This window comes from Microchirus variegatus (genome assembly GCF_963457635.1).
Source record: "Microchirus variegatus genome assembly, chromosome: 2".
In the NCBI taxonomy this organism is placed as follows: domain Eukaryota; kingdom Metazoa; phylum Chordata; class Actinopteri; order Pleuronectiformes; family Soleidae; genus Microchirus; species Microchirus variegatus.
This window is the reverse complement of record NC_139803.1, coordinates 29,031,193-29,059,111: the sequence shown is the minus strand read 5'-3', so window position 1 is coordinate 29,059,111 and position 27,919 is coordinate 29,031,193. Positions and strand designations below refer to the sequence as shown.

At 41.8% G+C, this 27,919-nt stretch overlaps 2 protein-coding genes across 2 annotated transcripts; one reads left to right on the top strand and one right to left on the bottom strand.

Moving 5' to 3' along the window:
- Nucleotides 1-101: 101 nt before the first annotated feature.
- fancm (FA complementation group M) lies at nucleotides 102-27,596 on the top strand (the record flags this gene model as incomplete). The annotated part of the gene is made up of 24 exons (XM_083906256.1): nucleotides 102-822; nucleotides 910-1,082; nucleotides 1,230-1,307; nucleotides 1,404-1,562; nucleotides 12,028-12,159; nucleotides 12,513-12,645; nucleotides 12,793-12,885; nucleotides 13,403-13,507; nucleotides 13,746-13,918; nucleotides 14,335-14,541; nucleotides 14,626-14,866; nucleotides 15,266-15,414; nucleotides 16,082-16,243; nucleotides 20,628-22,356; nucleotides 22,426-22,514; nucleotides 23,552-23,617; nucleotides 23,722-23,841; nucleotides 24,007-24,157; nucleotides 24,443-24,546; nucleotides 24,623-25,077; nucleotides 25,156-25,231; nucleotides 25,518-25,872; nucleotides 26,058-26,352; nucleotides 27,399-27,596. The coding sequence occupies 24 exons, from the start codon at nucleotides 102-104 to the stop codon at nucleotides 27,529-27,531; spliced, it is 6,099 nt and encodes a 2,032-aa protein (XP_083762382.1). The 3' UTR covers nucleotides 27,532-27,596.
- On the bottom strand, nucleotides 2,761-8,664 carry soul3 (heme-binding protein soul3; the record flags this gene model as incomplete). The annotated part of the gene is made up of 5 exons (XM_083903191.1): nucleotides 2,761-4,413; nucleotides 4,506-4,689; nucleotides 4,834-4,975; nucleotides 5,455-5,549; nucleotides 8,442-8,664. The coding sequence occupies 5 exons, from the start codon at nucleotides 8,662-8,664 to the stop codon at nucleotides 4,242-4,244; spliced, it is 816 nt and encodes a 271-aa protein (XP_083759317.1). The 3' UTR covers nucleotides 2,761-4,241.
- Nucleotides 27,597-27,919: the final 323 nt, after the last annotated feature.

Below are 27,919 nucleotides of genomic sequence, written 5' to 3'. Positions count from 1 at the left end.
TTGACCCGGAAGTACTTTAGTATTTTGACTTTTGCGATGTTGTTGCTGCTCGTCACTCACATGGCGCTTTATCTCAAAGTTTGTCGCCGCAGCTGAAGATAATGAACTCTGGTTCAAATCAGAAGACTTTGTTCCAGACATGGGGAGTCGCCGTCTCTCAAAGCACGATTGTTCAACCGAAAACAGGCGCTAAAGGAGCTAAAGCCGCTGGGCGGCGGAGAAAAAGCCCAGGTAAACGCAGCACAGGCAGCACAGGTAAAGTGGCTCCATCACAAACTCCACGTCCTCCTCTATGGAGTGAAATTGGACATTCATCAACATCCACAGCAGAAACACCAGTTAGGACAGAGGAGCAGGAGGAAGAAGATGATGATGATCTCATGGTTGTTGCTGTGTATGAGGCTGAACAGAGCCTGCAATGTAATAATAATTATAATAATACAAACTTTATTCAGCATGACAGTACAGCAGGAGAAGAGAGCAGGGCTCTTTCTCCAGCTCCATCAGGTTCCAGGACATATCCACACCTCCCTGGGTTCGACAGTTCCTCAGCTAAGGTATGGATCTACCCCACCAATTACCCTATCAGAGAGTACCAGCTGAAGATATCCGAGGCTGCTCTGTTCCACAACACTCTGGTGTGTCTGCCCACTGGTCTGGGTAAGACCTTCATCGCCGCTGTGGTCATGTACAACTTCTACCGCTGGTATCCGTCAGGGAAGATTGTTTTCATGGCTCCCACCAAACCTCTAGTGGCACAGCAGATCGAGGCCTGTTACAAGGTGATGGGCATCCCTCAGGCTCACATGGCTGAGTTAACAGGTAACCACAGGTAGACTGATGAAAATGGTGTGGACGAGCAATAGGCCAGTATTAGATATAACACAAAAACCTCTTCCATCTTCTCAGGTAGCACGGCAGCAAAGCAGAGACAGGAGGTGTGGAGGTCCAAGCGCGTCTTCTTCCTCACCCCTCAGGTCATGGTGAATGATTTGTCCAGAGGAAGCTGCCCGGCTCAGCAGGTCAAGTGTGTGGTGATAGATGAAGCCCATAAAGCACTGGGCAACCATGCTTACTGTCAGGTACACAAACTTTCCACCGATGACCTCAACCTGCCTTTGTCTTCATTTTATGTCAGCGCTGTCACTGCGACCCTCATGTGGAGGAGAAAGTGGAAGAAAATGTTTTTAATGTGTGCTGTGTTGCCTGCTCTTCTCTCTCTCTTTCAGGTCATCAGACAACTTGGCAGCCAGACTCAGCAGTTCCGCATCCTGGCTCTGAGTGCAACTCCAGGAGGGGATGCAAAGGTGAGAATAATTATAATAATAATAATACATGTATATAAGGCTACTACAGTACTTGCATATAAGTTCTGGTTCTGATTCCACCTTTCCTCCCTGCAGGCGGTGCAGTCGGTGATATCTAATTTGCTCGTCTCCCACATTGAGCTCCGTTCAGAAGAAAGCCCTGACATCCGGGCCCACTCCCACCAGCGCAGCGTGGAGAAAATGGTTGTTCCTCAGGGGGAGGCACTTTCTGCTCGCCAGGGCCGCTATCTGCAGGTAAGCTGTTGTGGTATCACTTTTTTGTTTTTAATCCTAACACCTGATGTTTGAGGGGGGGGGACACACTAGTTGACAAGTACAATAAAACTTCTTTTAAACAAATCTACTTCCTGGTTGAGACAACGCAGAGAATTTGCTTTGCTGCCATCTTGTGGTTGCTCCTAAATGATTTTCTCTGCATCATATCTTTCATCTCACCATGTGGTCTAAGTCAGGTCAGTGAATATGAAATGAATTGATTTGTTATTTTACTTGTGGACGCTGTGTTCTGGCTTTCAGTGTTGATAGACTCTGGATTATTAATGGTCTCTGCAGGCTCTCTCTGTAAATGTGCAGCACCATCGTCTCTGTCTCTGGACAGCTGGAATGTGACAGCTACATTTGAAATGTTCCCCCTCCTCTCTGACTGTCATTTTTTAAATCAGTCAGAACTTCAGATTAGAAGGTGTGTGCTTGTTAACCTCCTGCCCTCCCTTCATTTGACCAGCACTAATTTGACCACTGTACTCTAAGTGTAAAATGAGCATGACTGCAGTCATCCAAGTGGAATTTAAGGATCGTTAAGATAATCAGTGAAATAAAGCAGTCATGCAGACGGGGTCTTTGGTCTCCGGTCATAACACAGAGAGCAGCATCTGTTCATATTTTCCCAGTATCTCGATCAGACGCTGTATACAAAGTACAAAGTGTAGTGTGTCACTCCTGTGAGAGCTCGTCGTGTTAGTGCATCCCAGGAACTGAGAAGTAGATCCTCTTATGAAGTACTTAATGCAACAGAACAAACTTGGGTGTGACTCGCTTTGCTTGTTACTTGTGGCCGCGATTGTCATCATTCTGTTGTGTTGCATTCGTGGGAATATAAATGGCAGGTTTCCTCCCACAGTACACAACCATTCTGAAGTTAAATTGTCCTAAGTGTGAGAGTGAAAAGTTGTTTGTCTCAATATCTTGGCCCTGTGATGGACTGGTGACCTGTCCTGGGTGGACTCTGTCTTTCAGCTTCTCTGTGACCCTCATGTGGAGGATACATCTGTGCATTGTGTGAATAACACCTTCAAAAAAAAGCCCAGTATACTGTTGATTTTCCAATGACAAGCACAGTTTTATTGAACAAAGAAAACCACAGTAGCTCCTGCTGTTGCTGCACTTCAATCACAGTACTCACACTTTAGCAAAAAAAAATATAATAAGCGAATCATAAAAAGGAAAACGAATGAGATACTTAGACGTTATGTTCCCATATAATCAGGTTTGGAAAGGTGGAACAACCCGACTCTGATCATGGCTTTGAAAGGGTTTGTAATATTAGCTCAATCATTAAATGCTAAATATATTCTTAATGTCAATATAATGCCACTTAAAGGCAGACTCTGAAACTTTCCCAACCCAATATTAAACTTCCTTCACTGTTTTATTTTGAAGATCAGCTATGGGCTAAACTTTTTAATATTTACACATTTAACAGTTATAATAATAATAATAATAATAAAAACTTTATGCCTGTGGATTTCGTGCCCCATTCCTAAGAACAAGATTTGGCTGCCTCAACTTCCAGTTTTATTTTCACACATTTTTTTGAACTCAAGTGTAACTGGTTAGATATTTTATTACTGGTATGTTTGTTTTAACATAGCAAATATAATTGTACGTACATCTTTCACTTTGACTTTAAATATAGATTCAACTAAAACAGCATTTAACTTTCATCTATATAATAGGAGTATAGTCACAGTAGAGGTATTATTTGTGCTCAGATGTTCTTACTACACAGAAGCAGCAGTCTTCTTAATACAGCAGTGAATGCATACTCACTAACATAGACTCAGAGAAGCCAGTAGAAAGAGCACGAGAAAGAGGTATATATACTATTCCTGTGTGTGTGTGTGTGTGTCTTAAAACATGAGGAATGCATTGGCATTTTCACTACACGCGTTTTAAAAACTGAATGATTGTCTTTCAGCAGTAGAAGATTTCAACATTTGGTTTCTTGAAGTGTTTCATATGTTTTCACCCTGTAGTTATACATTCAAATAAAAGCACACATGAGCAGGTTATGTTCATGCGTGTTTGTTGTCTACAATATTGTGATATTTATGTTTCCAGCCAACAGTTTGACACTCAATTTTGTATCACATAGACTTTTGCCCTGCAGTGAAGACAAACGCAGTTTCAGAGACATTTCAGAAAAGCTATAGAATGACAGAGAAATGTTTTTCTTGTGTTGAAAATTGAACATCAGCCCACATTACAACAAACAAAGTGTGTGCATATCGACTGGAGCCTGTGTCTGCTGTAGAGAACACACGCTGTTGCATGTTTCAAGCTCAATGAGTACTGAGTTCACAGATTGCTCACTATTTCTAATGTAACACGAGAACAACACTGTGCTTAGGAATGGTTTGAAGTCATCTCAGTGTAGGAGCAGGAGATGAATGCTACACTTTACTTTAGCGTTTGGGTTAAGTCTGTGATGCCAGTGGTTTATGGATGAAAGGGTGATGTATGTAAATTCACTAAGATCAGAATAATGGCTCAGATCCAGCCTCTGTGAAGTGTGATGGGCTGGTGTTTGGTTCAGGTTGATGTGGTGACATCACACCTCAGGCTGTAGTTGACCTGGGGCAGTGTTAAGGGAGTTTTTTATGGGTTTTTAAGGTCACAGGTCACGGTTATTCATCAGTGTCGCTCCAGGAACCAGATCTCATTCTGACGGTTGCTGTGAGCAGGGTTGGTGTAGCCTGCCACCATGAACGAGTCGTTGACACAAGCATCAGGAGTGTCCAGCAGCTCGGCCAGGGCATCGATCTGGTTGATGATGGTCACTTCATTGGTTGGACCAGTAAAGGCCCTGGAAGCACAACAACAACAACAATAATGATTCTGCTGATCACTAATCCATTATATCCCAGAAGAGGGATTTTTATGACATTCTCCATTTACCTTGTGTATACGATTGTTGGGGGCCAAACATCTATAAAGATCTCGCCGTCATACGGCTGTGGGGGCTGGGCCTGGTGCTCAACAGGAAGGAAGTATGCCACAGTGACCTCATGGGAGATCACAGAATGGTCCTCATTAGTGCGCACCACTGTCACGATAGGGAGGGTCATGCCCAAGTAGTCACCTATGGGACGAAAATAGACGCCGTCATTATTACTTGTGCTGGAGTGGAGATTTTCCTTGGAAAATAAAAAGTGGACAAAGCTGGGATTTAAAAGTTCAGACTGGGGGTTTGCGTGTGCTGATGCTTCCTTGTTTGTGGACTCACCTAAAGAATTCTGCTGGCAGATATATTTCATTATCCTCATAAAACCATAACAGATGCTCTGCTCATAAGTGTCCTCACGCAGGGTTATACAAGCCCAGTGGCCCTTTTCATAGTGGCGTTTCTCATAAAGCAGTTCCCCACACTAAAAAAAAAGAAAAAGCAAGCAATGTGATGAAAACTAGAGGCTGTCATGATTTTCACTGTTGATTAAATGTTTTCAGTTGTCCACAAAGATATTCAGTTTTACCATCGTATAGAAGTAAACACACCAACATTTATTAACATTTTTTAATCTAATTCCTGTTATTTGAAATTGAAATAACAGGATATTTAATATCCTATATGCTTGTGGTCACTGCAGCTCGTCTATAAAAAATTTTGACTTGCTGTCAACGTTGCCATTTTGCCACACGGCACTAGAACCTACTTTAAGAATAGTCATTATCCGTTCTTTAACCAGGGTGTCCACCCAGATTTTACTGAACTAATGAACTCAAGTCAATCCAATTAGCACTGTTTATTTATAAGCCCCCCCCCCCCCCCCCCCCCAAGGGCTTTTTAGTCTCAAATCACATTTTTCAAGAGAGATTTATTTGTCACTGTTAAAGCAGCAGTAGATACCTTTTCTCTTCGTCCGAGGACAGTGAAAGGGATGTGCTCTCTGTTGCTGCGTCCTTCGTTGTTGCTGGTCAGCTGCTGAATGGGCTGTGACATTTCTGTCAGAAGACACACAAACAGTGCTCCGTCAGTTTAAATCATGATCTAAAAAAAATAAACCGTTGACATGGAGAATATACAAGTGAAAGCAGATATTTTTAGCCACAGGACTGTTGGAATATAATGATACATGATACACCTACATGTTTACAGTTACTACATTTACTGCAACTTATCTCCACTCACACCATATCATGTACACCTCCAGTAAAATGCTCTAAGGTGATGTAGATCGTTTGTGTGAGAGAAGGCTGTCAGACGGACAGATGTCACTGTTTATCAGAGCTGTTGGATTGAACACCAATGGAAGCTGCCCAAGGCCAGATATAGACTGGCATTAACAGGAGTGTCTTTGCTGTACTTTACATGTCTACCTTGTAATGTTCTCCCTTAATTAACAGTGAGTGAAGGTGTGACACAAGTAGATTCTTATTAGTTACTTTCATATGATATATCATTTAAATGTGGGCTCTCCTGCATAATACTACACATTTATGTCACCACAAAAATAAAATAGCAGCACTTTGTGTTAACTATTTCATGGAGGAGAACTGACATAGGAATCGTTGGTACTGAGGTGATCAATGATCTGACCATGAACAAAGTGAAAGTGTTTGAGTGTTTACTAATAACAGAATAAGGGCGTATTGAGGTCCTCGAGGTGAACATTCAAAGTTCATCTGATGTGAAGTCTTTGAGAGCACTCTTGTCCTGGATCTTTGGACAAACAAATTCCACCTTGTTTACAAGCAACAAGGCATCCATGTGTTCACATCAGCTGATGACATCTGCTAAGTTGTCCTCATTTTAGTTTACAATGAGCCGTTATGAGAAGCTCTGGCAAATAATATCACCTTTGTGTCCATAAATCCTGTTACTGAGAAAGAATGCCATCAATATTTTGTTTGCAAAAGTCAATGATACAAACAAGGACAGATATTTTTTTTAAGTATCTTAGTCCTGCAACAATACTCATTTGCCTTGGATGTGAAAAAATCATTCTGGTGGCATCTTTTGACAGTATTTCACCGTAAACAATGATGTAGAGTAGGTGTTTACATGTTAACAGCTGAAAATCAACCGCACCCATCTCCAACCGACTCTATCCTAATTAGAGCAAAAGGGTCTTGGCCGGTGCTCGGTGAGCTTCACTATTGTAGTGCAGGATTTAGCAGCTACAACCCGAGCACACGTTTAGGCCAGGTAGATAATCCCCCATGAGACAAAAAGCCCATGCAAGTGATTTAATTTATGAAGTGCTCAGTAAGTGCAGTTGTCTGTGTGGATGTGAGGATGTGAGGACTCCTCATACTTTCATTTACAGAAGAATTGACATTTCATTCAGGTATCAACAGGTCAAGAATATTTGAAAAGATTATAGAATTTGGAGATCAGCCTGTGGAACTATAAGTTATTCTTACTTTCATCTCTTTCATATGTAGTAAAATCCATTCTTTGAAAAGCAATATTGCTTCTTCAAAAACACAACAAACACAGAAGCTCTGAATAAAAGAATATAGCCTACAGACATTTGCCCTGCTTTGACGGTGCATGCCGACTTCAGACGCAGATACCACACTGGTCATCTTTTCAGTTCATGGTGAAGCAGCTCAGGTCACAATTAATAGATCACACGTGTGCACGGACATTAAAACACATGGTCCAGTGGACCCACACATTGCTGTCTCCACAGTTATGGAGGCAAATGTGAGGCATACCACAGACTAAATGTCTCTGTAATCTCCTGCGTCTTCCACCTGAATGAGCAGATCAGGCAAAATAAACAAACCAATCCACCATTCTATTCTTTTCTCAATGTAGCGTACGATAGTAGACAAGTCTTGGGAGATTATTCGTGATACTTTTTCCACTGCAAAAATTATTTTAAAAGCAAAGTCACACTTTTTTGGTGATTTTTAAACAGGTTTGAAGTGTGACATAATTATGTCAATGTGACCACAAAGAGTTCAGTTGTTCCTCTCTATTGTTTAGATGAGAGTCTGTTGATGTTGTTATGCACAACTAATTGCTAGGGGTTGTTTCCAAGATAGCGATGAGTTATTTCCCCCTTCTCCTACAGTAATACCACTTTTACACTATTTTATTATGATGTCTGTGCCATTGCAACTATATACATGATAATAACACAAAACAGCCATTCTGAAAGCACTTTTATCTGATTTGACAACAAACTGCTGTACTCTATAATGCTGCTTTATAATCAGGCCAAGTCAATCAATCTGCATTATTTTTCAACTAATTATTGTTATATATATATATCTATATATATAAAATCTGAATTATTAGCCATTATTAGCCAGTAATTAAGTCAATAAAATGCAAAAGCATACGTTTAAAAGACGTAGACTGAGGTTTCCCAAACCTTTAAAGTTATGTCATGCTTAATACGTGATTAATAATCAGTTATTGGTTGTTGTCTTTTATTAGACTTGTCTCCAGTTTTAATAACAGAGGTTTTGTTTGTAATGTTTGTGTAATTTAAAGGGAGATCCCCCTCAGTGTCGTCATGAACAGGCGACAAACAACTCTTTGTTTACCTCGTACTGCTGCACTGTTTGTCAAGTCGATACTTCATTCTTTGACCTTACATTGAATATAGTGATAATGATCGAGTTTATCCACGGCAGTGTGATAGACAGTGTGCGGGTCTAACTTTGTCCTCTCTGCAGTAACTATGTCAATGTACACGTTGGTTAGCTTTGAGGGAGAGCACACTAAAGTAGCCCACGATAACCCAAAGGTTAGTTGTTTTTTACTTGTCTGAGAAGACAACTCTTTACGATAAGTCTTTTACAGATAAGCGAAGTCACTACTCTGTATGTGTGGCTGTTTATATCTCAGTATTTAGCTTATTGTTGACTTAGTTTTACCTTGAGCAACTTCCACCTGGTGTCCCCTGGCCACGTCTTGCCAGTAATGCAGCAGCCGGTCGTCGTCTTCCTCCATGGTCTCTGCCTCCGTTTCCAGGGTGCCGTTGCCCGAGTCTGACAGCCGTTCTTCGGAGAAAGACTCCAGGTCCTCCAGGGTGATCATCCCACCTCCGTCACCCCCGCCACCACCACCGCCGCTCATCTGACAGCCACCGCGGTCCATTTCTGCTCGTGATATAGATGCTTACGAAGAATTATGTGTTGACTTAAATGAAAAGTAGGGTTCACTTATTCACAATTCTTCGAAACACGGCAGGACGACAGGTTATTTCTGGTCAACAAACGGGTAGAGCAAAGCTTTCTTCGACGCATCCAGGCACAATTACTTTCGCTGCGTTAAATACGACGTTAAGGGCACAGACGCATGTGTTCACCGGACTCTGTATTTGTGTCAAAAACAAAAAAAAACAAAAGAAAAAACGAGGCGGGCAGCTTTGCCTCCGCTGAGCAGCGCGACCACTCGCCTGGTCTCCACCGGAGGGGACTACAGTGTTTATAGGAGATGAGGGCGGGACAAGTGACGCCGCGTCATCATCTGACTCCTCCTCCTCTCCTCTCCTCTCCTGCTGGACAACACCGCACATCTCAACTGGAACAAGAACTAACACTCACATTCGTGTTGTTTGTCTCTCTGTGGTCCTGTGAGGGAAAGGAGACCTTGTCCAGGGTACGACTAATGCTGCAGAATACATTGAAAATGTGTCATCGTGCACAAATACTGTACATGCTGCAAAAGACAAACACTCACTCACCATTGCATAGGCATCATGTGTACCTAATATAGGTTTTCTGCTGCTTCAACATGTTGCACGATCAGAGATGCTTTAGTTATTTAAGTCACGTTGTCTTTCTTTCATCTCATACACCAACACAGCAGTAGAATCAGCAGTGTTTGAAATACTCCAATCAGCCTGTCATATACAAAGTCACTTAAATCACCTTTCTGTGCCGTTCTGATCAAGTCTTCTCTCCCATGTTTGACAGAATAATAATAATAATAATAATAATAAAAACAGACGAGGAAGGATTTAGTCTGGTCTGTGTTCCTGCAACATCCAGCCACCATGTAGCAGCCTTCAACATGCACGTAGCCACAGACTGTTATATAATTCTGTGTGTGTGTGTGTGTGTTCTATTGGTAAGGCAGGCTTAATAGCCCCCCCCCCCCCCCGCACGGCTGCATCCATCATACACGGCCAGATATGTTCAGTCCTTGTAAATCCACACACAAGCAGGCACTGATTCAGTTTTGATTTGCAGTATCCTCCTCACAAACAGTGAGTCATGAAAAAAACACTTTATTCCTTATCATTGATACGCTAGGGGGCAACAAGAGGAAAAAAGACCCTATTGACTGCCTCTCACCCTATATTATTACCACAACACACACATCAAGACCCTTTAATGCCAGCATACAGGACTGACTAGTTCAGCTTAGTCTACTTTCAGTTATTAATAGCCATTTACTGACTTCACCATGTCACTTAGCTCCATGCCCTTCAGCCACTCAGCTGTCAGCGTCTACCGAGCATGCTCAGTACAATGTTGTCCTCTTGTCTCCTCTCTCATCTCCTCTCTTCTACTTTTGTTCCCTCTTCTCTCACCTTCTTGTCTCCTGTTCATCTCATCTCCCTCTTCTCACTTGGTCTCCTCTTTTCCTCATCTTGTCTCCTCTTCTCATCTCATCTCCTCATTCTGTCTCCTTTCCTCTGGAGAACTTTGTAATAATTACCATCATTTTTTTCATGTGTTAACTTGTCTGTGAACTCATGAAAAATACCCTCATCCCCATTCATAGCAGTGTTTGTGAAACTGTTGTCCACCACTTTTGATTTTCCAGCTCAATGGCCTGCACTCACACCTCTGTTTTCACCTCATAAATAGTGATTCTTTCATCTTATATAGTATGTATATAATGTTTCCACTTCATATTTTCTCCTTTGACATCTGATCTAAAGCTCATTGTACTGTCACATTATCTTTGTATGAAAGACTTCAGAAGTAGGTGTGAACTCCATCACGTTGTGGTTTTCTGGTTTCATGGGTTTCTCTGAAGTAATCTAACAAAAAAGAGGGGGAATACGTTGGGAAACAAATGTTACAAAAAGGTTGTTACACAAAGAATCAGCATACTGTTTTATTCTCTCTCTTTTTTTTATTTCACTCTACTTTCAGTCCAACCAGACTTTGACCTCTCTAATCTCATAATCCAGCTCTGAATCCTGTATACACATCCACACATTGTGCACCACTGGTCAGTTCACCAGAGAGGGATATGAGTGGTGATGATGGGTGGACTGTGTGTTGTTAACCAGTTTGTTTCTGTCCTCAAAGTCAAATTATAACTCACTACACAATAAGACTTGGATGTGTTTAGCTCTCTCTCACTTTCTCTGTGTCAGAAACTGATGAATTGATACGAGAAAGTTGTCTTCTCGGGCGATCAGTGTAAGTGATCCACCTTGAGGCTTAAGACATATCATGTGAAATGAAAAATGGGCTTAAGCAGGACATGTTGGACGCGGCGATGATATTGCTGTTGATGTTTTCTTAAAGGTCAGAGGAATTACAGGTTGTTATATAAACCCTCACTTTTGTCTTCTTAAGCCTCGTGAAGTTGAAGCTCTCATTTCACCTGGGAGGAAAACAGACTTCTCTTCTTATTTTTGATTATCATTTATCCTCAGTGGTGATTTGGAAATGTCAAAGTTTAGTGTTCTTATTTGTATTAAAAATGTTTGAATAATTATCATAATAATAGTTCATGTTAAATAGGTTTTTATTACAACTGTCTTTGTGTTGAAGCTTACACAATTTGCCCTTCTTTGTGCAACCTAATTAAGTTTTGTGTGCTTGTGAGCCCTTTTGTTTTCTTTTCTTATCTTTCAGGGCAGCGTTTTCTTGTGTTTGTCTTCCAGAGCAGCAGCAGCAGCAGCTCCTCTCAGCTGTAATTGAAATTGTAATGACTCCAGCCTCCCATTATATGGAGTGGAAAGGATGAATAGATATTGTCAAAATTGCCTGTTTGATAAACTGCCTCCATCTCTGCTCCCATTATGAAGAAATGAGGCCAGGGAGAGGCTGAATGAATGAATCCAACACATTATTGTGTTATTCACTGTCTTTTGTTGAAGTGAGGGTCTTTTTTCTGTCTGCCCAGGTCTCTTTAGCAACATCTCTCTGTGTGTGCGCGTGTGTGTGGGTGGGGGTGGGGGTGGGGGGGTGTGTGTGTGTTCAATCGGGCAGCTGTGGCCTAGTGGTTAGGGCTTCAAGCTTGAGACCGGAGGGTAGCCCCTACCTGTCAGCAGCTCACTGCTCTGGGTTAGCATGTACTTCACCTCACTGTGTGCTGTGAATGTTCACTAACTCACAGATGGTTTAAAATGCAGAATTTGGAAATTTCCCCACTGCGGGACTAATAAGGGAATCTTAATTGACTGCTGCAGGATGCTCGCGACATTACCCTCAACACAGGAAATGGCCAATTACTGATGACCTACATGGTGTGTTGTGTTTTTCCATACAGGTGCTGGAGAAATTCACATCTCGTCTTGTCCAGAACCGGGTGATGTCTCACAAAGACCTGAGGACTCTGACCAAATACCAGCTCATACTGGCCAGGGACCAGTTCCGCAAAAACCCACCTACGAACATTAAGGCACGCACTCTGGGAATGATGGGGTTTTGTGCAACAAAGCATTTAGCGTGTAGTGTAGTAAAATCCTAACATTAAAACGCTTAAATGCATAGGTTACATTGCTTATCATTAATAAGTAATAGTTGTCGTCGTAGAGCTTTATTTTCATTGTTTGAAGAAGAGAAAAGAAAAATGGCAGAACATTAAAGAAGCTACATAGTGATCAAAGTGCTCCAGTAAACAAAAAGAAAGCAAGAATATTGTTATGTTTAAATAAAACATGTAAGGATTATTTGATGAGATAATTTGACATCTTGGAGTCATTAATGTTTTTGTAACATTCAGATTCTGTCCTGTCCTCCTCTCCTCCACAGGGAGAACAGTTGGGAATGCTGGAGGGCGACTTTGCCCTCTGCATCAGTCTGTACCACGGCTATGAGCTGCTGATGCAGATGGGGCTGCGGTCACTGTTTTTTTACATCCAGGGAATCATGGACGGTTCCAGAGGTCGGTCACTTTACCTCTGGGTTTACCTCTCACTCGTTATCGACACGTCTCCTCATGTTTGCATGTTTACTGTCACTCTCTGGTTTCCCTGATGTTATATTCACCTTGAGTTCATACAGTGAGTGAATCTGTTCACGTTTGCTTCAGAAATGTCCAGGGCGAGGAGCGAGCTGCAGAGGACACCCGTCTTCATGGACCTCTACCATGAGATGGAAGCGATGTTTGTGAAGCCATCTGCTGGTACGAGAACGCTTTTTTCTCACAACATTTCACTCACTTTTATGGAAGTAAGTACGTAACAGTGGCTGTGACGTCATTATTGTTCCTCTGCTCGGTCTACGTGAACAGAAAGGACCATGTCATTATTTGTATTCTGCGCCTTTCATCTGAAAACAGAAAACTATCAGACCTCTGTGTGTATACACTGGCAGCACAGTGGTGGGCGGGGCCAGCAGCTGTGTTTTCATTCATACTCCAACCTTCTTTTTGCAGCTGCCTCCTTTAACTGGCGCAGTATTGCTTCGGTTTGTTTTGACAAAATAAATTGCTTTCTGTGATTAGTGCACGAGCGTCTCCAGGCAACAAGAGATCTAACGACAACTATACTGAGAAACACACACACAGAGTTGTGTAGAGTGGAATTAGCATTGTGTGCACTAACTTGACACGGATTGAATCTTCAAAGACATTTTTTCATATTTAAAATCTACAGTTTTAATTCCGTTTGACTCTCATCCTGTCTGATTTGTCTGTCTAGGTCCAGATGAGCCATTCATTTACAGTCACCCCAAACTGGAGAAACTGGAGGGGGTCGTACTGCAGCACTTCAGTGTGTGGGCTGAGAGCTCAGCAGACAATAATGGTGATGTACTTTGTGACTCATCTGTGGAATGATTGTTCTGACATTATATGAATGTATAATTCTCTTTGTGTTCTAATTACAGCACTGAAAAAGTTTCCAGTGTTGCATTGACGTAGTTGAAAATCCTTGTCCTTGTGAATGCGCACAAGAAACCATTCACTACTCAGTTAAAGATGCACTTTCTGTTCAAGTGTTAAAGAAATCATTATTTGTTCATTTCTCTCTGTCTCAGGTTCAGGTCTCCGGGCAGAAAACACACGCGTGATGATATTTTCATCGTTCCGGGAAAGTGTACAGGAGATCGCAGACATGCTGAACCGCCACACCCCGATGATCAAGGTCATGACCTTCATGGGCCAGGCCTCAGCGGGGAAGGGGGTCAAAGGTTTCACTCAAAAGGAACAGCTGGAGGTAAAGCTGAAATGAAACCAACCACAGCACTTATGTTATAATACTGTATTTAGATGTAGATATGACACAGTCAAGCAGGACAAAGGACTCATTATGATTTCTTCATTTAGCCTCATCTTTTCCTTTTATAGTAAAGAAGATGTTTTTCATGCCTTCATCTACCTTCTTACTTCACAGTTTTTGACAGATTGAAATACATCTGTGGTGCTGTGCCACCTAAAACCAACCACATCAGGAAGTCTGTGATTTCACTGCTCTTTCTTCATGTTCTATTTCCCCCGAATAAATAACGCAGGAATGTGCTTGTATGTAAAGTCTTGTCATGCGTGTGCTAAAAATAGAGCAGACTCTATTTTTGTATTAAGTGAACCAGTGTATTTATAGCTTTGTTTCTGTTGTCACTCTTGATGCTTCAGGTGGTGCACAGGTTCAGACAGGGAGGATTTAACACACTGGTATCCACTTGTGTGGGTGAAGAGGGGCTGGACATCGGAGAGGTGGACCTCATTGTTTGCTTCGATGCACAGAAGAATCCCATTCGTCTTGTTCAGCGAATGGGACGTACTGGACGTAAGCGCGAGGGACGCATTGTCGTCATCCTGGCTGAGGGACGTGAGGAGAGGGTGAGTGTTGATGCACCAATCATGTCCTGACTCAAACAACCTGTAACCCAAAATGATCTAAATGGCAGCTTTTGTAACCCTCAGACGTACAACCAGAGCCAGAGCAACAAGCGCAGCGTGTACAAGTCCATCATTGGAAACAAAAGTGGGTTCCACATGTACCCCAGCAGCCCTCGCATGCTGCCTGACGGATTTAACCCCACCTTGCATAAGATGCACATTACGTGTGGGCAGTTTGACCAGCGGGAGAACAGAAGGTCCTCTGCTGGAGGTCGGCGGTCCCACAGCGAGGGACGAGTCTCACTCATCCACCCTCAGAACCTGAGTAAGAATCTCAGCAGGAGTGTGCACTCACTGGCCACTTCATTAGGTACACAGAACATCTTATATAAAGTCAGGAGTGGCTCCCAGTGTGGCCTCTGCTATTGTAGCCATGGTGTGCTTTCAGAGATGGTCTTCTGAATAGCTTGGATGTAACAGGTGGTTATTTCAGTTGTCTTATCAGTCTGGCTATTCTCCTTTGACCTCTGGTATCATCAGAGCATTTTTTCCCCCCAAATAACTGCTCCTCACTGGATAGTTTGTGTGTGATTGGTTGATTAGATATCTGCATTTACAAGTGTGCCTAATAAAGTGGCCGGTGAGTGTACAGTATTACCTGCAAAAGAGAGAAAAGTATTCCCTGATTGCAGAAGCAGACCTGTGTCTCTGAAGCTTGTGTTAGTTCGGCAGGGCAAGGCAACGTCGGACGGCTTTCTGAGCAGTGCAGAATATTCTCTGTGGTCGTCCACGCTGAGACTCGGAGAAGATGATGCTCATCCAACCCTGAAGAAGTCGCACTTCATGTCCATACCCAGTGATGCTCCACCTCAGGTTGTCTCCCTGTCTGACTTTTAACTCTTTATATGAGGAAATGTACTTCTGCACAGATGAAGAAGAAAATAATGAGCTCCAGTTGTACTGATGTATATATATATGTATATATATATATGTATATATGTATGTATATATGTATATATGTATGTATATATGTATATATGTATATATGTATATATATATACATATATATATATATATATATATATACATATATATACTGTATATTCAAGTATTATAGCAGAGTTTGAGTTGATACCAAAGAAAACAGTCTATAGACTATCATGGTCCATCTTATTCCAAGATAATTTAAAGCTTTCTATATCTACAACATTCTACAGCCTTGGTTTTGAATTACAATTTGGGAGAATATAAACAAATATAAGCTGCTTTAAGCATATTTTAAAGTAGCAATAACATTCATCTACACAATAAAAAAAACACAATAGTTGAGCAACAAACCTCGCTTGAGGCAGTGATATCTTCTAATAAAAATCATGATCTGAGATTGAACCCAAACACAAAGGAAAAGTAAAATCACCGCTGACAAGAGTTTACAGCGTCTTAAAGCAATGATACGTTGGTTGCAACGAGAGCATGTTGAGTATTATATTTCACTGAATTGTGTTAATTTCTATGATGTCTTTTAATATTGAAATAACAGGAACTTAACCAAAGTGGACGTCCGTCCAGAGAGTTGTCTTTGTGCGAGTGGAGACACTGGCAGCATAAGGTGCTTCCCACTCACGCTGTGGATCATTCACTGCGCTGCCAGCACTTCATCAAGGTGATGGAGCTCATAGACGGCATGAGAGAGGAAGATGAGGTAAAGTTTCACTGATTCTTACACTTTCATGAAGGAAAATATCTCAACATGCAGCTTGAATGATAACCTGGTGAGAGGACGACTATGCTGTGCATCAGTCACACAAACTTCCCTGGTGTTTGGTGAATGACGTCAAACTTCCTTCCAAAACTTAGCATAGTTGCATAAAAGAAAAAACAAACAAATGTATTCTATGTTGACATGAGGGAAAACCCAGTTGATAACAAGTCAATAACCACTAGGCTCAAAGGAGTCAGCTGAGGTGCATGTGACAATATGATGGTGGGAAACAATTCAGTGGGGAAATATTTGCTGTAGCTGAAAGAAAATAGTTTGTTCTCTGTATGATGAGATCAACATTTGTTATAACTTTAATGGAGACATGCACACTTTTCCTTCCTTATGAATCGTTCATAATTCAGCTGTATTTGCTGTCTTTGTAGTCGTAGTCGATGGCGATCTTGTTGTTGCAGTTGCTTATATAATAATAATATGGACTCTATAGTGAAGCCACTGTGTTGCTATAGTTTGGTGTAATAATCAATATCACACGGGTAACTGAAGAATGAGGCCCATCTGTTCTGTTGTACGATCGTGTCTTTGATAAAGCCTCTGGATTTGTCCAAATCTTTGAAATTAGGTCAGAGATTATGTTGAGTGGGTTCAGCTTCCAGTATTGGAAAACCAGAATGCTTCTTTTAAGCCAGTTGGATACTGTCAATTATTTTGTTATTGCTACTATTCTAGTAATTTCAGGTGCCTGTTCTTCATGAATCGTGCATCTTCAAGTCAAGTATTTTGTTTAGGTTCTGTGTTAAATCTGAAACACAGTCAATTGTACACAAACCTCCTCATCCACACGTAAAGGTCGTCTAAAGGTAACAGCAATATATTTATAAATGACTAAACATTTTATTTAAAACGTATATAAACTTACGTTGCTTCTCATATTGCACACAACTCAGTTAAACGATGACTTTACTTCTCCATGATTTACACAATATACCCTTTAAACAACGTTCTCAATGTTCTCAATACTTTAAATGCTGACAGTTCCATCATTGTCCCGATTAAACTGCACTTCATCCTATTTAAATTAAAATATTTTATATGATTTATGTTCTTACTTTGCTTTAATTTGTTTTTAGAGTTGTTCTGACACACTCATAAATGATATCCCCTTCCCTTTTGAAAACATTATTTAGAATGAGGTTATTTCTTGCTTTGAATGTTATTTGTGAACTGAATCAAATCTGGAATTTTTATTATTTGGAAATATAAGGAACAAGAATTTAATGCTTTTTAATATTTAATATTTATTTGATTAAATAAGCAAGTCTGTTTTCAGTGCTTGTGTACTTTTATTGTACTTATATTGTATAACGTATTTTCTCATCCTACACATATGTCTTAAAATAATGTTTTTATATTGATTTTCCCAAACATAGTTGAGTGGTTATTTATCACACATCTGTGCTGGGGATTTCTAACTTTTTCCTCCAAAAACTTGAGAGGAGAAGAGAACAAAACAAACATGAACACACAAACACACACAATGAACATTCATTTAATTCAGGGCCATTTTGTGTCTGAAAGCTTTGAAAAGAATGTTGTGTTTGATTGTACTGCTGCTGCTGCTGCTGCTCTTTGTGATGATGAGGAGACTCATGACAGACAGACAGGGAGGCAGGTCTCCTCCTGTGATTATGCAACTGTTCTCTCAACTCTTATATAACCAAGCTGGAAGTAGGTCGGGCTGCAGTGACCTAGATGTACACATGGCTGAGGAGGAAATCCAAAAATTGAACTTTGTGTCAGTTTTAAAAAGTTCTAAACAATCGATTAATTCTCTCCTTTAACCCAAACAAGACAATATGAACTTTTAACTGCATTTTAGTGACCTCCCAGACTTTTATGCTTTTGCATCTTTACAATCACAGGCTGATAATTGTAGTTTTCAACTTGTTTCTTCTCATATTTAGTTGTTTTATTGGAGACAAGCTAAACTCTACATGTTTTCACAGCCTGTAGTAGTTGTTGTTGTTGTTTTTTCCTCTGTGTAGATGGTTCCACAGCAGCTGTTAATTCAATTGATAATAACACATAATAACATTTAAGACCTTTCCGGAGTTGGGAGAGAAAAACAACAACACTGCTAAACAGTGAAGTTTGCAGCAAAGGTTTGGTTTGAATTCGGTCAGTAATTTAAGGACAAAGAACGGCGAGGAATGTTGAAGGCAGAACGTTTGGAAACAGACAAATTAGATTAGATGTGTTGTTGTGCATCAAATTCACAAAAGTGAGAAAAGTTTCCACTGAACAACACCATGACCTTTTTCTCTCATAATCTGATTATTATCTAATCCTGTACAAATGATTCCGTTCAATCCTCTCTGAAATGCATTCATTATTTTTCAGCTTGAAATGGTGATGAAACATTTATTTCCCTTAATTTCCCCTCAGTGAATCTAAACGGCCTTTGTTCCAGTGTTTACCCTTTAAGATTGTTCAGTTTGAAATCCGTAGTTCATGCTTGAGGAAACCTGCTGCATAATTCTGTGGATCCAAATGGTTTTCAGTGGACAAAAACAAATGAAACCACTTTAATTTAACGCCTTGATCTCTATAAAAAGACTTACTATAAATGTAAATGTGAGAGACTGAAAAGCAAACCTGACTCAGAAGAAGAAACTGTCGTAAAACTTGTTTTTCCTCATTCTGCTCTGTGTTGAGTGACAGCAGGGAGTTTCAGCCCAGTACTTAACTTAAGTGTTTGTTCTTAATTGAGGACACTTTTCTTGACTGACATCAAATGAAAGACTAAATGTGGGTTTTCTGTTATTGTCCATAAAGTCATGTGATTACATGTTTGACACATTTCTAATCTTCTTCATGTGACTAAAATGTCTTCTGTCTGGAAATTGTTTTTATCTTTTCAAGACATGAAACACAGATTAGAGGTTATTATATTTTTACTGACCTTTTTTTGTGTTTTCTTGAAAGAGTTTGTATCAATTTTTTTTTTTTGTTTTTTTTGTCCTCGCGTACACCCTGGCTTGTTTTTATCTCCTCACTCTTCATTACTATTATTTATATTATTATTTTTATTATTGTTATTATGTGAGCATTGTGTTCAAAGCTATTTTTCTCCCCATTTTCAGTTTGTTGTAATTTGTGTGTTTAAGCTACAAAATAAAATGAATCCTTTTTAAATTAGAGTATTTTCCTATAGAATCATACTTTTCTGTTTATTCTATGTTGTGTCCTCAGTAACTGATTTAAAATGATATAATTATTTCTCGTTGCACCTCAGTTAGAACACCTTGTACCTTGTACTAACTGAGGACAAGAGAGGGGGTGTGTCTGCGTTTGTCTTTGATTGGAGTTGTCAGCTTTACAACAGCAGTAAGAATTTGCGGTAACATGAAGCATAACCACAACCAATGGAAAATCATTTAAAAGCATTTAAAGCTTGTGAAGTGAACAGAAAGGTAAAGAGGTGACGTTGCCTCGCCTGTGGAAACTATTCACTCTGCAGAGAGTGTTTCACACACACAGCTGTCATACTTTTAATATTTTCCTTCCTCCTTATTAATGATAATATACGACTTTCTACAGTCTTAATGAAGGCTGCACCTCATTCATGTTTGAACAGTTTAGATTTAGTTGTGTTCTGAGCGTTTTTGACACCAGGTCTTTAAAGTAAAACTCTGTTAATCGGGGAGGTGAAAGCTGCAGTGGTCAGGTCAGCAGCAAACAGAGAATAAGATGAATCGGTGAGACAATGCAGGTCTCAGATTCACTGTCTCTGCTTTGACCAACTCCACTTTCGCGGGTCAGCTGTGACAAAATTCCTTGTCCCAAAAACTGACTTTTACTCACATGCTTCTTTTTTTTTTTTTTTTTTTTAACAACGCCTCAGGCCATTTCCTCTCTGAAGTGCAGAACTGAATTTGATACAGTGGCACATGGTGTCCTCTTAATCACTTTCATCACCGTCTTGTGACGTAAAACTTGTATTTTTCTCACTTGATTTGATTTCACTCTTGATTTATCATTTCCAGGTCAAATGAGCTGATGTTAGATGATGTTACATGGACGCTTAGGTGCTGAGATACAGGAATGGAGAGATGAGATTTTTGTTTGTATTTGTAGTTTTGTTGCCCATTACACAATGCCAGTCTTTACTAAAAACAAATATAGGTTGTATGCGTTTCATGTGTAGCTGGGGTTAGGGTTAATGTTGTCATAGGACACTTCCTGATTGTATTACTGTTTGATTGTGATTCGGCTGCTCTGAACATGGTCTGGCTCATCCAGAGGCTGATTGCAGCTCCTTGACCTTGGTTTTCCTTCTCTGTGTGTTTATCTTGTTTGTGTTCAGGGGGAGTGCCGTTACGAACAGGAGCTTCTTCCTTATCTACACAAAACCGATGTTGCTGGCCATGTGAAGAATGGAGAGAAGAAGCAGAAGAGTGGCACCAAAACAACCAATAACAAAACCAAAGCTCGCTCCACGTTGTCGGTTCTGGACAGAATCACAGACGAGGCAGAGAGGGGGAAAGCGCAGAGAAGGAGTTCACTTTCTCTGATGGCTGTGGCAAAACCCAGATGTACTGAAACACAGTATGACTTCATAGATGATGCAGGACCTGAAGCGTTGTGTCCTCCTTGTCCAGAAGCTGCTGTGAATGATGACTGCATCATGATTATTGAAGATGAAAATACAGTGAGAGAGTCGATGAAATCTGTCAGTGTTTCACAGCTTGTTCTGAAAACAGATGATGAAGAAGATGTTTATGATGTTGAAACACAGGCCATGTTTTATCTACCTAACTGGGATTCAGCGCCTCCACCTCCCTCTGCAGACCTCCTGCCAGGGAACTGTGAGAGCCTGAAGATCATCCTGACCAACGTAGCGGAGCTCCTGTCTCGATCTCCTCTTTCACCTCCTGCAGGTTTAGAGGCTGACGCGGCTGCTCGCTCACTTCCTCCCTCTCACCAGGAGATCCAATATCCATTTCAGGTCAGCTTCACCCTGGGTGTAGATGAAGATGACAATGAAGACATGATGGCTGATGATGACAATGCTTCACCAATGAGATCCTCACACTGTAGTGATTTGGCTGAAGTGGAGCAGCAGGCTCTCGATGTGGCAGCTCAGAGTCCGAGCTGGGATGAGGTTTTTGGGGCTGAAGAAGTAAATGATGATCATCACATGGAGGCAGACACTGATATATACAGAGAGGGAGCTGAGAAGAGACAGAATGACAACGTGAACAAGGACAATGGCAACGACGCAGCCTCTCTGTGCGGCTCTCAGTCAAACGAGAGCATGGATCTGTTTGGAGATGACGAAGCCTTCCTGCAGGTGAGCATTCCAGACATCTCCACTCCTGGCGTCACACCCAGGAGGTCTCCAAATGTCAGAGACATTCCTCCTACCACAGAAAACATGTCAAACACCTCAAACGTACATAAACCAACAAACCCATGTGTGCTGATAACCAATGATAACTCTGCCAAACATGATGCGCACACAGCAGCACCAAGTGAACCCAAAACAGACTTTTCTATGACAGAAGAGATGAGTGAGTGTAGGTCTCCCACGGTCCAACACAAAGCCGAGTCCTTTGAGAGTTCCCATGATCTCTTCCCTGTCAACTTTGACCTTGGTTATTCCCTGGAGGATTCCTCTGAGGATGAAGAGTCTGTTCCTGCGCCGTGTCTGGTGACTTCTCCACAGGCTGAAGAGCAGGCAGCAGCTCCTCCAGTGTCTTTGAAAGCCGCCTCTAACTCCTCTACTCCATTTAACCGCATCACCAGAATGCCTGCGCGCTGCCTAAATCAGTCTGAACTGTCCACACCGCACATGTTTTCACAGCAGAGAAATAAAGACATGTCCCCTCGGACTATGATGTCTACAAGTGGAGCACTGCCGTCTCCAATCATGTCATTGGGAGTGAGGAGGACGCTGCTGCTGCCCGATCTGAGCGGGCCTCACACACCGTCCTTCCTCTCCAGCTCCAAACAGAGGCGACAGACGCGCTGCATCAATGACAGCAAATCCCACGAGGAATCTGTGTGTGTGCCCAGTTCCCCTCCTCATACAGGTTGGTTTCATGAAGTGTCTCCATATTCTGATTTAAACCTAAAACCTAATCTCTGCATGTCTTTCTTAGTGGTTATCAACAGTGACAGTGAAGAGGACATTGTGCTTCCTAGGAAAAGACACCAGAACATGGTCAACCCCCTGTCCTCTCCGGATGTGGTGAGCAAAACTGTGATTACTTCATATTTTACTGTTTGCATTCTTAATTGTTGTCCATAAAACATTCCATAATTATGAATTCAATCCCTGTTTAAGGTAGAATCCAACCCCCTGAGACATTTAGTTGTTTACCATAGAAACTTGAGGAAAAATAACATAACCCTAACAACAAACATTAATCATGAGCTTGTGACTGCAGGTGACTCAGGCTGCCTCTGTCCATCATTTCCATGGTGCATGCAGTTGTCATGACAACCAGAGAAGAAGCATTTAAAGCTCACATAGAGTGGTCCTGTTGCACATATATTATGGAGGTCTACTTACATACATTAACTTGTTTTTATGGTCAAAAACCTCCTAGTTGCTGTAAACGAGCCAATAGAAATCCTCTTTTCTGACGCTGTTCCCCAGCCGCGATATTTCAGACTCAACTCTCACCCCGGCTTCCCAACTGTCTTGTGATTGGCCAATACCCGGAAGTGACATATTCAGCACACCCGCTCTCAGAAGCTCAGCTCCCCCCTCTGGAACGGTGGATGCACTGCTACTCATTATCAAAACATTGTTTTAACAATGTTTAAAAATGGCTTTGTCACGACTCCCCGCCGCAGTCCCTTGTATGACTTTGACCCGGAGTCAGACCCAGGGTCAGAAGACACTGTCGCTCGTGAAACACCTCCACAACGGATGTTATTCTTCTTCTGTGGTTCAATGTATGCAACCGGATGTGCCCAGACTAGTGCCCGGAGCAGGAGGATCTGCTGTTCCGGAGAACCTTTGTTTACGTAACCGGACCGGGTTTTTTCAGAGATCTCGCTGAGCCCGAGATTACAATAAAACACAGCGTTCTCAGCAATGGCTGAACTGTTTGTTTTGAACCTTCAGGGCTTCTTAAGCAAGGTAATGATGCAGATACACACTATGTCCGCTTTAAGATCCTGCAAAGCCTCAACAAATTGACATTGGTCACTTGTAGAGGCTGTAGACAAGAAGTGTTTGTGTCCATGAAAATTAAAAAGACATTTTGTTCTCTGCAGCCGAAGATCAGCGACGTCGACTCTCCACTGTTTGTGAACAGGAAACGAGCAGCTCCTCTCAACACTGTGAGATCATGTAACACTGCTGATCTGAGTCAAATCCTCATTATTTTATGATATTCAGCACCATGAAGGGTCAATAACGCACTGCTCTTATCATCACTCTCCAGTCGGACGAAACGGGAGGCGAGGCTGATTCTGGCGATGATTTCCAGACTCAGTGTTTGTTCAAACGCAAAACCACGCCGCAGGAAGCTGAGAAGAAACGAGCGCCACAACCCAAAGCCAAGGTTTTGTACTGCAACAGATAATTCTTTATGATTTATGACGTGATCAGATCTTTGTTTCTACATGCATTCGATTACAAATAGTGTTTGTCTCTGTCAGTCTTCAGTTGTATGAACACTTTCAGCAGCTTTGACATTTCCCATCATTCCTTTGTCAAAATGGAGCAGAAAGGGCGTCACTTCCTGCTCGAGGAGGCGGAGCTGTCCGAGGACACGGACGGGGCAGACGTGTCGTCTGATGAAGACGATGGAGAGGAACAGAACCATTCTCTAGATGGATTTGTGATTGACAACACACACTTCTCCCAGGGACTGAATGGTACAACACTCACACAAGTGATTAATGATTTCATTAATATTTAATATTTTATTAAATTGTGAACAGCAACCTAAGACATAATATATTTAATAAAAAAAAAAAAGAAAAGAATAAATTGTTCCATGCATTGTGTTACAATGTTACCAAAATTTGGTCTGAGGCCCATCTGCAGTACTCCCAATGTCCACCAGAGGGCTCATTTGAAATGAACAAATTCAAGTTTGTTCAAGTATTTAAAAAGAAATGATAGCTTTAAACCTAACCTTCCTGTTGTGCATTTTACAGACTCAGAGATGCATGGAGTTTACCTGAAGTCTGTGAGAAGCCCTGCAGTCGGTGGCAAGTTCAAGATGTCTTATAGGAACCATTGCAGCAACGTCTTTTCCCAGGTAAACTCCCAACATTTTCTTACTGAGTGCATATAAACAAACAAAGAAACAATCCCTGCTCCTGTCGTGTGCACAGGTGCCTGAGGTGGATGAAACCTATGCAGAGGACAGCTTCGTCGTGGGCAGTGAGGTGGAAGAGGGGCAGAGCAGCGAGGAAGAGGCTGACGAGATTGAACTCATGCCTGAGGACTCGTATGTGGATGGTAGGAGACAGTACGCCACCAGGAGGCGCGTCTTTCTGCACAAAGTCAGAGCAGGAGATGAGTCTAGGTTCAGGACTGAGACCAAGACCAAGGCTAAAGCTCCAACAGATGTGAAGATGAAGGGGAGACGAGTTCTACGCATCGATGACTCTAGTGATGAAGACAAAGAGACAAGTGTTACAGCAGTGAGGCTGGAGCCCAGCAGGCAGCACACAGCCCCCTCCGCTTCATCCTCATCCTCCTCATCATCTTCAACCACAGCAGCTCAGGTCTCGTTGTTGAGTAAAGCACAAAGGAGCTCAGAGGCTGAAGAACAGCAGAAAGAGAGGTAAACAGACACAGGACACCATTACTAACTTATTTGACACATACTAACTACATGAACACTGTTTGTGTTCTCCTGCAGGTGGTGCCAGAGAGTTGAAGACCAACATCTCCTCTCTGATGAGCTGGACTTTGTGTCCTCCAAGAATCGTCTCAAGGTGAAAGCAAACATGATGGGATGGGTACACGTCATGATCATATATATATAATTATACATCAATACAACCAGAAAATACAGGAGCTATGTAAATAGAACATTTTCAGAAAGTGTTCCCTCACTTTTAATCTTGAACAATAACATGACCATGACCTGCATTTGTCCCAGTTAAACTGAAATTTTATGCATCAAACAAATCCTCAATAAATCGATTTTCTGGTTGTCTCTCAATACAGAGACTAAAAATAAATGTTCCTGTCATTAAACATTTAATGTTCACTCTCCAGGCCTCAGCTGCCTCTTCCTCAGAGCCTCAGGTCCAGAGGTCAGTCATTCAGGACGTGTCAGTCAGGGAGTCCGCTGCTCCGCCCGTGTCTGTGTGCATCCTGGTCGACGGTCGCTGCCTCAGTGCCAGCGTGGAGTTGATGAGCAGCCTGCGTCAGCATCACGCAGCCACCGTCCACGTCTGCTCCCTGGACGGCAGCTACTTCATCGTCAGCAACCGCATGGCAGTGGAGAGGCACAGCCAATCAGATCTGTCAGCGCAGCACAACAGGAAGCGCTTGGTGGAGAGAGTGAGCGGCTTACAGCGACTATTTGAGCGCGTTTGTCTGATAGTGGAGAAGGACCGGACCAAGCCAGGTCAGTGTGGAAATCCAACTATGTTTTAGTTTTTTTGTGTTTAGGGACTGATGTTATGAGTTATGTGAGCATAAATGTACAGCTTAGCTGGAGGTTGATCTGTTATAGTCATTTATACGGACACAGAGAACACAGATTATATGCTTAATCTCAGATGAAGTTTATTCCTCTTCTCCATGTCACAGGCGAGGTGTCGCGGCCCTTTCAGAGAACGCGTTTCTACGACAGCACGCTGGTCGGCCTGGTGCAGAGCGGGGTTCGCCTGCTGTGGAGCGACGGCACAGAGGAGAGCGCCCGCCTGCTGGCTGAGCTTGCGCGGCTGGAGCAGCGTAAAGGTCAGGGCATCAGTGTGCCGCTGGAGGTCAAAGGTCAGCACAGGGAGCAGGTGCTGCAGCTGTACCTTAGCCTCCCTTCAGTCAACCACGTCCACGCTCTCAACATGTGCCACAATTTCGGCTCAATCGCACAACTAATGGACAGGTAAGAGAACGACAGTGTTTTTCTTTCCCTGGTTTAGTCAGAGTGTGATGAGACATCAACGTAAAGGTGCGCCCGGTTCGTTTTGCACAAAACTCAATGCTTCTCTGCAGGTCTCAGAGACCTCATAGAGCAGGAGTAAGACATTTAAGAACCGGAATAAGACATTTAAGAGTAGGAGTACGACATTTAAGAGCAGGAATATAACATTTAAGAACAGGAATAAGACATTTAGGAGTAGGAGTAAGACATTTAAAGGGACACTGTGTAGTATTTATGGGTTCATATAACCCAAAATCCACTTTTTTATACATATTATGTGCTCCTGCATTGTCTAATCGCTGTATAATAGTTTTTGTTTCATTTTAGTAGTGTTTCAAAAAGTCATGTAAAATAACATGGTCGCGGGCCGCGGTTGCATAGCCACTGTTAGCAGCGAGACGCCATGTTTCTACCGGAGCCTGTAAAGACAAACGCGAGAGAACAAATCAAGCGTCGCTTTACTTGTAGCAGAAGTCCCGCCTCCACTCTTTCCGCTTCGTCTGCTACGGCCGCGGTAGCTCGCCCTCTCCCTCGCCTCACGAACCTCATCTGCTGACACAGAGAAAGACGAGGAAGACATTTGACCAGCTGCGGACACTGTATCGCTCAGGGAAGGGAGGCGGTGAGCAGAGGAGTAGTTCTTTGTTGTAAATTTCAGCCTCTCCTCTAGATGTCACTATAAACTACCGTACTTACTTCACCTTTAAGAGCAGGAATAAACATTTAAGAACAGGAATAAGACATTTAAAAGCAGGAATAAGACATTTAAGAACAGGAGTAAGACATTTAAGAGCAGGAATAAGACATTTAAGAACAAGAATAAGACATTTAAGAACAGGAATATGGACAAATATGTCATTAAAAGCACCTCCAAATGTGGTTTCTGTTGGATGTGAGGAAGAATTGAAAGTGTGTTCAGACGTGTGCACGATTCAAACCATGTTGCTTTGGTTTGGAGGTCATTCTAACATCTCCTCCTCCTTCTCCTCCATGTTTCCCTCTTGCAGCTCCATTGAAGCCATACAGAAAGGAGGATGTATGAGTTCATCCAGAGCTGAGGAGATTTACCGCTTCCTCCGCTACTCCTGCGACTCCTTCCTGATGAACGTGTCAAAGGCAGGGAAAACCTTCAGGGTTTAGGACTTAAATGAGCCACTCGACTGGTGAATTGTTATTCTGCTTCATTTTACTTTGTCTCTTTATGATTAGACATCATCAGGATACTGGGTTTGCTTTTTTTGCACTAGAAATTGCAGAGGAAATGAATATAAGGCTATTTAAAACTATTAGTTTTATTTTAGTTGTGTTAAAGACATTGCAGTGATCCTGTCTGTGATTAAAATAACACAATATGTACAGTAGACTTGAATAACTTATTCATATTTGGTTAAAAAAATAAAATAATGGAAATATTCATTTACAGCTATAATTAGAAATTGACATTGTGTTAATTCTCTTAAATAAAGCCATATTTTTGTATATGATCGTCACCGTTTTTAATAATAAGATCCACTGGACTTTGCAAGAA